Source organism: Gymnoscopelus braueri, assembly GCF_963280865.1.
Source record: "Gymnoscopelus braueri genome assembly, chromosome: 16".
Classification (NCBI taxonomy): domain Eukaryota; kingdom Metazoa; phylum Chordata; class Actinopteri; order Myctophiformes; family Myctophidae; genus Gymnoscopelus; species Gymnoscopelus braueri.
Window position 1 is genome coordinate 19083348 of NC_137616.1, and position 10000 is coordinate 19093347.

Here is a 10000-nt window from a genome sequence, read left to right on the forward strand (position 1 = left end):
TTCGATTGCCGCCGGGGGACGCTGTGGGCGCTGGGGGCGTGTCTTCTCCTCCGCGTCATCAGTGCCCATACCCTAGGTGGGGTTGGCGAAAGGGCCTACTCTGTGTGGAGTTTGCATGTTCTCCCCGTGTCTCCTAGGGTAGTTAATACCCTCACAAAAACATGTAGTAATCCTGGTCACTATACTGCCTCCCCCATGACAGCCGGGGCGCCTGATGGAGGGGAAGGGAACTGGTTGGAATAACGTGTTCCTTCCACGCGCTACGTCCAACCAGGGAAACTCCCCCCTGTCAGGTGACAAGAAGGTCAGTTGGCTCTCATGCCTGAAGGAAGCATGAGCTCGGCCCTGGCCTCCCTACTGTGGGGGACTGGTGTAGTGCTGGTGTAGGGCTGGTGTAGCGCCCAGGATCACTTAGGAAATTGGCACCGGGTGAAAAAAATGGGTTACAAAAATCGCGGGATAAAAATGTGTTAGAAAAGAAAAGTTTGGACAAAATCTGTCCAAACTTTAGCCAAGTTTCGCTGTGATCTGGCCAACGGTGCCAAAGATTAGCTGCTCGCAGACGGACGGACGGACACGGACAGACGGACAGGGTGCCTTCGGCCTGGCGGAGACAAAATAATTTATGCTACAGAAACCTTGAAAACTAGACGGAGACTGTGTGTCTGAAACTTCTGACCCTAGATGACCCACCAACATACAGTAGCTACATGGAACTTGAGGACCATGTATGCAGGAGGAAAGAGCAGTAATAGCAGAGGAGATGAGGAGGTACAGGTACAGACTATCTCTCCTGACCAATGAGAGATAGAATCATTAGTTGAATCATCAGTTGCAAAGCAACGTCCATACAGCCCCAACTGAGTTGGTCTGATGGCTGCTCCACAATCACTAAAGCTGCCGGCTAGCCAACAGTGAGGCAGAGGGGCCTGACCAAACAGTCAGAAGATCTGGATTTTGCCCACCAAACCCACCAACAGATGCAGGAAAAATCATGCAAATTAGAGATGACTGTTGCTTCGCTTGGCCTTCAAAATCAGCTCATCAAAGACCAAGGTAATGCACATCAATAACAACTCTCAAATAATCATGAATCAGCTAGAGGAGGTAGTCAGTTTTACATACAAACATAATTACTGTGGACAGAGGAATGGATGAGGATGTCAACACCAGAATGACAACATTCAACATCTTAAATCAAATCTGGAAAGCAAAAAAACATCAAATCCAAACTACAAATCTTTAACTTAAATGTCAAATCCACCCTACTCTACGGATCTGAAACCTGGAAGATAACCACCAACATACTAAACAAACATAGACATTCTTCAATGGCTGCCTCTGACGTCTGCTAGGAATCTACTGGCCCAACACCATCTCAAATGCCACTTGTGGGATCTCACACAAAGCAAGAAACAATAGAAAACCAAATCAGGAGTCAGGTCATACACTCAGAAGACAAAACAATTCAATCACAAAACGTGCTCTAACATGGAACCCGAAGGCAGGAGGAAGACCAAGAACCACCTGGAGAAGAACCACAGAACAGGAGATGAGGGTGGAAGGGCTGTCATGGCAACAACTGGATCAGAGGGCACAAGACCAGCGAGGATAGAAGAGTTTCAACGATGGCCTATGTTCCAACACGGAATTTAAAGGCTTTCATTTTTGACCAACGAAAACTGTCTCACGTTTCAGAATTTGTAAATTAAGATAAGAGGTTTGAGATCCATTTTGAGAACCCTTTTCTCAGCTTCTAGATTTCAGTTTTAACAGCATTCAAATAAGCATATCTTCTTCGAATATTTTCAGATTTTAAAGGCGTAGTTTGCCCCAAAAATGACTTATTTTCTATCAATAAAAATCTCCATGAATTCAAGGCTTCATGGGGTGCGTAACCCCATGAAGCCTTGGAGTTCATGGAGATTTGTTTTGTTTTTGTCGCATTCCTGAGCCATCGGTCAATAGGAGACTCTTCTTCTCCTACCGGAGACTCCGCTGGTCATCAAATTATTGGCTTAGGAACGCTACAAAAACAAAAAGATCTCCATGAGATCCATGATCCATGATCCATGAGGTTTCTTGGGGTGAGTAATTGATAGAAAATAAGTAATGTTTTGGGTGAACTACTCTTTTAATGACACATCATTGAAATCTTAAATTCTGCACTGTCATACATTTGTACATTTCATGTGTATTTCATTATTTTGTAAATGTGTTATCTATTACTTGATTTGTATAATTTGTTATTGTGAACTGAAATGTCTTTAACATTATACAAACCATCTACTGTACGTATGCTGGCCTCACTACTTTTGAGGATTGTGGATGATGGTAAATACTCAAATGGTGTGTGTCTATTTTACAAGTGTGTGGTTAAATGGCAGTCTATGCATCACAGCGTAAACAAGTAATTTTTTTCTTACAGTAGTGTGAAATAGCCAATGCAGACACTGAATCCAGCGTGGAAAGTGGAAACAGCTACAAAGGGATATGAGCTTTCAGAGCTTTTAGACATAGCCTTTGAAGTTCCGCTTGTGGATGTGGGTCATTTGTAGCTCCACGGGGACGTTACAGGGCGAGAGGCTGATGTTGAAAGTCTCTTTTCATGAATCCTGGCTGTTATTTGGCACTGCTGTGGCGGCCTTGGACATGATATGATGCTGTATTTGTCTTTTTGTGTGACTCTATAACCCAAATTTTCTTGCTGAATGCCCACAAATGTCAAACAATAAGGCACTCCAAATGGAATATTATGACTGTAGGGAAGTTCCGTTCCACTAGCACCAAATATGACTGTGCCCTTGTTTTCTCTGTGCATAGGTCAATACAGGTAAAGTACAAGTTTGACTTAAAAAATTATAATTATGGTCCACTTAACCACATGAACCCTAACTAATTCTGGGCATGTCATAAATAGATTTGGTGGCGAGGGAAAAAAATTAGGGGACCAAGTATAGACCCCTGGGGGACCCCGGTCAACGAAATATAGGCTAATGGTTATAAGCATTTAACAAGAACATAAAAAGCGGGTACTTCCCAGAGCTCTGCATGGCATCTGAAAGCACCTGATGTGTTATCTCCTTGACTGTGTATTGGTTCGTAATGCTTTACTGGGGCCGGGGTGTGGGGTGATTGAGTTAGGTAATTTAATCACAGCTGCTCTGCTCTCTCTCATCCTGACATCCTCAGCAGCATTCCTAAAGCCCCTCTCCCTCTCTCTCTCTCTCTCACACACTAGCAGGAAGAAATGATAGGAGGATGGGGTGCGATGTGGCAAGTCAGGTCTATGAGTATGACCAGAAGCGGTTACGCCTAATTTATATGTATAGATGCATGCCATTGTCACGTGCGAAAATAGCAGACCTACAAGCTCACTACGCGGCACGATCTTTCACTTTATTGCCATCCCCCGACATTGCAAAATCCTGAATGTTAATTTAACTCTGAGTGTAAAAAATTCTAAAGAGTTAACCACTTAAACCTTATATACTTGATCGGTGTTTGCGACTTTGCACAGATTTAAATGAGATAATATGCATATACATTTGGTGCTAAATCAGCCTGTTTCTTGCAAATGAGCTTCAATGCAAAAAGAGTCCAGCTATAGTGCTTGGTGTGGACTGTGGACGGCCCTTAAGACAGGGCATAACTGGTGTAAGGGAGTGGCTGTTAGATACAATTTATTATAATCAATAGTTCATTAGATGCTGATGTGTGTATCATTTTGAATAGTTATAGTGTATAGTGGGGCGGCAGTGGCTCAGGGGTAGAGTGGAAGGTAGAGCAGCTGGATGGTAACCGTGAGGTTCCCAGTTCGATCCCGGGCTCCCCCAGAAAAGTTAGTGTCGAAGTGTCCTTGAGCAAGACGCTGAACCCCTAATTGCTCCCGATGAGCAGGTTGGTGCCTTGCATGGTTTCCTCCGCCATCGGTGTATGAATGGGTGAATGTAATGCATAATCTATGTAAAGCGCTTTGGATAAAAGCGTTATATAAATTTACCATTTATAGTTGTCAAATAATGTCACCAAAGCCTCAAGATCTATTGCTGTAATGTCATGCTTTTCATAGCCCATTTGACACAGAAAGATTATCTGACAATGTTCTGGACATGTTCTTCAAATCTGTCTTTGAGGCGCCTCGTAAGCTCCAAGCTGATAAAACTACAGAGAATAATACCAAACTGGACCCTTGGACATGATGTGCCTTGATAACAACTGTTGTAGAATATTATGTATTTTTGTCTTGTCTTGTCTTGTCTTGTCCTTGGCCAGTGAAATCACTGACGCCTGTAAAAGCCTTTTTGTAACTACATTGATAACAGCTCAAATATATAGTGTGGCATTTTCACTGTGTAATTCAGAGTACATCCTGTACTACATTTGTGAACCTTGTTGCTATTCTTCTCTCAATAGAATGACATCCTATACAACCGGCTGAGTCCTTGTTTTTCTGTCTGTTTTTCTTACACAAATAAGCAACCAATTTGTTAGTGCTCTTGTTGAACTTTTCTCCCCAGCCGATTGGTCTTCTGTTATCACCTCTCTCTTCTGCTCTCCTTTCTCCCATCCCCTACCAATTCTGCTCTCTCTCTCTCTCTTCACCTACCCTCTCCATTCTACCCCATGTAATGTGCACGTCGACCACATGCAACTCACCAAATATCGCCATCTCTGTCCCCTCTGGGAAAGGTGGAACAGTCCTGTGGCCATTCACATCATGTTTGGCTGCAAGAGAGAGAGAGAGGGAGAGACAGAGAGAGAGAGAGAGAGAGAGAGAGACAGACAGACAGACAGACACACACACACACAGAGCGAGACAGAGAGATAGAGAGATAGAAAGACAGAGGGAGAGAGTTAATGAATCACATTACGAAATGCCAAAAATTAATAGGACACATGCACACATAAACAGATGTTGTTCAACCGCGATGTGAGATATCTCTTGACCATCATTAATCACCATAAATTAACTGTGATTTCAGAAGTGATGGTTTGGCTTCATATGAATAAAGGGTTTTTCATGGAGAATATTAATTGGGCCAGCACCAAAAGACAACTCTGTTTTGTACTGTACCACCAGAAACTATGTAGTACTGGTAGTTTGCACACACACACACACACACACACACACACACACACACACACACACACACACACAAAATAGCGTTCAACCTTGACTAATTTCATAGCACCTGCATTCACTCCAATCAACCTACAGAGCCAGAGGTGGATGAGGACCCAATTGGGGCCACCAAGCCACCTGGCTGAGCTAAAACGTATTACCGTTTATGTGCTGTGTGTTATTTGACTATATGTGTACAGTGTGCGTGCGTGCGTGCATGCGTGCGTGCGTGCGTGCGTGCGTGCGTGCGTGCGTGCGTGCGTGCGTGCGTGCGTGCGTGCGTGCGTGCGTGCGTGCGTGCGTGCGTGCGTGCGTGCGTGCGTGCGTGCGTGTGTGTGACACAGATGGTCCTTCTTTATGAGGCTACAAGAGAGGGAGTGTGTGGATTAAAATAGATGGGGAGAGAGAGAGAGAATGAACTTAACATCTGGAACCCCTGTTCCCTCGCCACAATCTCTCACACACACACACACACACACACACACACACACACACACACACACACACACACACACACATACACACACACACACACACACACACACACACACACACACACACACACACACACACACACACACACACACACACACACACACACAGTACATTCGTGCATTCGTGCATTCGCGCATGGTTAAGTCGCCATGGAAGCAAGGCATGCCGATATAAGCAGCCAACTGGAGGTCTCTAAGCCAATCAGCTCTACTGTATCGGAATCTATCTCTACGCATCTCTCTCTCTGTCTCTGTTTCTCCCTCTCTCTGTCTCACTCTCTCTGTCTCTCCCTCTCTGTCTCTCCCTCTCTCTCTCGGTCCCTCTTTGTGTATGTGTCTATCTACCTCTGTCTCTCTCTGTCCTTTCACATTTGAGGGACAATTAGGTTTGGCTATTTCAAAGAGTAGTGTAAAATCCAACATTATTATAAGCTGCCCCCCCCCCAATGCCCCCCTAATGTGGGTTATCTTTTTTATGTTTGGAGAACAGAGGCAAAAAAAACCACACAGGGTTAGGTAAGGTGAACACAGCGTGTGTGGTACGGTGGGATTTTCTTTTTCTTTCGCAGATCAAGAGTATTTGAAAGGAGACCGCGGTGTGTGACGGAGTGTCGTCACGCTGCAGAAACCCATCAGGCATTTTCACACGGTCTCCTACTTTCTTCTTCTGACTTTAACCCTCCGTCGAATCAAAACCTCTTGCACACTATTCTTTGACATAAAAGGCTTAAATAAAAACTGTATAGGCCTATAACTTTTTTGGCCGGCTCTGAAAAGCTCCTGGGACCTGGATTCAACCAGCTGTTAATTTAACTCTGAAAGTGTAAGGGTACATACATTTTCAGAGATTGATTGACACTCCAGATTTGGCTGAGTATAATAGTGCACATTCAACTTTGAGGCCTGTTTATATCACTTTCGAGACTCTTCTCTCTCATCATTTTCCTTGCTGCCTTGTCTCCTTCTCTCTCTTTTCTCTCCCTGTTTCCCATCTCTCAATTCTGTTTGTCTCAGATCAAAGGGCAACCTAGAGCAAACCAGCAAAGGGTTGTAGCCTACAGTATGGACAAGTCTGACTACCCAAGGCTTCATCAATGCTGTCTGTTTCCTTTATATCGCCTCGTCTGTCAGCCTTGGCTTTGTTTCTTGATCTTCTCAAAGCTGTACAGAAAGACTGCAGGGTAGAGCAGAGACAAGAGATGAACTACTGTCGCTCTGTCTGACGGGCAGATTGACTGGCAAACTAATGAAAGCCTTTGGACCATGATTCCATATAACATCCCCTTGGAAGTTTTCATTTTGCCAACAGTGCATCTATCCCTGGTGTTATTTGGGAGGAAGCGTGGTTAATTGACAGGGTGACAAGGCCTTTTTGCACACATAGTCAAATGAGCTTTTTCCATTAGATAGACGATGAAAATGCATCCTATTTGGTTGTTCAATGGTGTGCGGCATCTGAAAGAATGGCACCCAAAAACAATACTTTTAGGGGCTGTGTCCACAGGAAAGCGCTTCATGAGATGTCCAGGGCAACCTATGAACGTAGAACGTCATGTCATTTGCGTTATTAAGACAAATAGCTTAGCAGAAAGAACAGTAAATATTGCTATTATTTTACTTCTGAGTAAGTGGATGTGCAAAGCAGGGCCACTTACAGCATACCATCAGATAAAATACCCACCATTCAGATTAATGAGTTGTTTGGCAATTTCCTGTCAAAAGTTATCTTTCAGTCCAGAGTTTTTGTATTCGTTATGTTGTTCATCAAACAAAACAGAGTGCTCAAAACGCCATTTTGTCATAATGTCAAGTGAGTATGAGCTGTTTTCCTATTGGTCAGCCAGGTTTGAACATTCGAGAAACACGCAGGAATCGAACTCGGTTCAGTTTGAAAAATGTATGCACCATCGCTAGACAGGTGAGTAGGTGTGCAAGATGTGATGCAATGTGTAACACCAACACGGGACTCCTGGATCTCCTGGATCGCTGCCTTCCACTTCCTCCTATCAAGCATCAGGGTCCAGAGCTCTACAGCAGTGGTTCTCAACCTGGGGGTCACGACCCCCAGGGGGATCGCCAAATAATTTTGGGGGGTCGCCAGATTTTTGGGTGAATGTGAAAAAAAATTAAAATGTATATATATATATTTTTTTTTTAACAAAATATTTTTTTATGTTATTATTAATTCATGTTTTATCAGTTAATTTACTAAATTCAAGATAAAAATATGTCATTATTAACATTAGGAACCCTAACCCTAACACTAACCCTAATAATTATCAAATAACCTATTATAATTAAATAACCTAACCCTAACCCTAAAACCGAAATAAAGTAACCAAAAACCGGGAAAAAACATACCCAATCCGGCCAGAATCGCAAATTCTCGCGGGGGGTCGCGGGAAATAATATCATTATTTTGGGGGTCGCGGCCTGAAAAGGTTGAGAACCCCTGCTCTACAGCACTGGTTTTCAACCCTTTTCATACCAAGGTCCATTATTTATTCGGCGGTTGAGCCACGGTTGGACCACCATTTGATGAGATTTAGTCTCTCAGACCCAAAACTTAGTCGTTGGATGAGATTTTGTCCACAATTCCATGCTGTATTGATTTTGGTACCATAGGAGAGATAACAGGCAAACGTTGATCAAAATAACAATTATTTAATTAAGTAATGCAGATGTTTAACAGTAATTTAACTCTTGAGAGCGTAACCATTTGGTTTCATTTTATACTCTCAAGGGTTGAAGATCTATAAGGGTCCATTTGGTTATCAACTCTGCCATCATTTAGAACTCTGCCATCATTTAGCTGGGGACCACCTGGAACCCCAGTGTTTCTAGCTGCGCTGTCTATGTAGATGGTGTGCCTCTAGCTTTGCCTTGGGTTGGCTCCCACATCAGTTCCAGGTGCCTGACGCTCCGGCCAGCCTCATCCTTCTCTCCCTGACTTTGTCCGTGACTGTAGAGGTCCATGTTTCTGATGAGGTCCGCCCATGTGACATCAAGTGCCATACATAGTGTTCTTGAGTAAATGGGCCATGCAGGGCCTTTTCCTTCTGTTCTGTGAGCGTCCAAGTCTCGGCCCCGTATAGCAGTACAGATTCTACTGCAGCAACAATCAGACGCCAATTGATGTCCATCTCCCATCTCATATTTCAATTTCAACACGCTCCTCATCCCATACCAGGCATTCCAGGCAAGTGACCGCCAGACCTTCAGATCCTGTTCCGTCGATGCAGTCCAGGATATTTCAAGTCCTCGACTACCTCGAGCACCGTCCTACTGGCAGTAGTAATGATTCTGTCCTCCATATTGAAAGCCATTACTTTTGTTTTCTTGGCACTGTGTTTGTTTAAAATTGTCGTCATGCATTTTTTTCTTTTGTACAAAAACTAGAAGTTCTGCCCGCTACGCGGGCAGAATTCTAGTACCCCCCCCCCCTAACCCCTCCAAAGAAAATTTCGTTTGGGGGTACAAAATCATGGGATAAAAAATAAAATAAAAAAAACCCAGAGGGTCGGCCCACCCCCCCCCCCCTTAGGGGTCCCTGGAGACCCTGGGTTCTCCAGGCCGTGACCTACAGACAGGGCGAAGGAAAACTGTAAAGCCACAGCCACACATGCAAGATGTTGCACATGAACTCTGCAGCCGCACTGAGGCGCTCCAACACAAACACTCTGACATTAAGCTGCACACAACAAACATCAGCAGCACACACAACATTCACCACAATGACAAACAAATGACGTCCGCGCAAAATTAAGCGAGGGCTCGCTTATTTTGCGGTTCAAAAATCGTGGGATAAAAATTTCCCCCAAAAACCGCGGACCCCCTGGGAGTCTTGGGGACCCCCACGAAACATCGCGGACCCCCGTGACACATCGCGGACCCCATCGGCTGTTTTTTGTTTTTCATGAAGACATGTCCCCCAAAAAAGTTTTTTTATTTTTTAAATAATTTTACTCCCAGGGGGTCCGCGGACCCCCTGGGAGTCTTGGAACCCCCGCGAGACATCGCGGACCCCCGTGAAACATCGCGGACCCCATCGGCTGTATTTTTTTTCATGAAGAAATGTCTCGCTGTTTGGCTGACTATTCTCTCTCTCCCACCCTCCCTCTCTCTCCCTGTGTGTGTGTGTGTGTGTGTGTGTGGGGGTGGGGCGGGGGGGACAGCCATGACGCAACGGGACTTTTGAGATGGCTGTTGGCAAAATAGGTTGACTTATTCGGATACATGCGTGTGACTGTTCGCCCCTGACGGTTCTCTGAATTTTTATTTTTAAATAGGCTCTGTCATGATTAATTGACCACAAATATGAAGTGAAACAACTAAATTCTATCCAAACGATATGTTATAAGTGAATTCCGTGCCTCAAAGC

General features: G+C 44.3%; 1 protein-coding gene across 1 annotated transcript in view; it reads right to left on the reverse strand.

The window, feature by feature from the left end:
* msraa (methionine sulfoxide reductase Aa) overlaps positions 1-10000 on the reverse strand; it is an 89625-nt gene that overhangs the window by 33537 nt on the left and 46088 nt on the right. The window contains exon 2 of the mRNA XM_080452950.1: positions 4660-4728. Coding sequence (XP_080309076.1) covers positions 4660-4728 — 69 coding nt within the window. The remainder of the gene's footprint in view (positions 1-4659; positions 4729-10000) is intronic.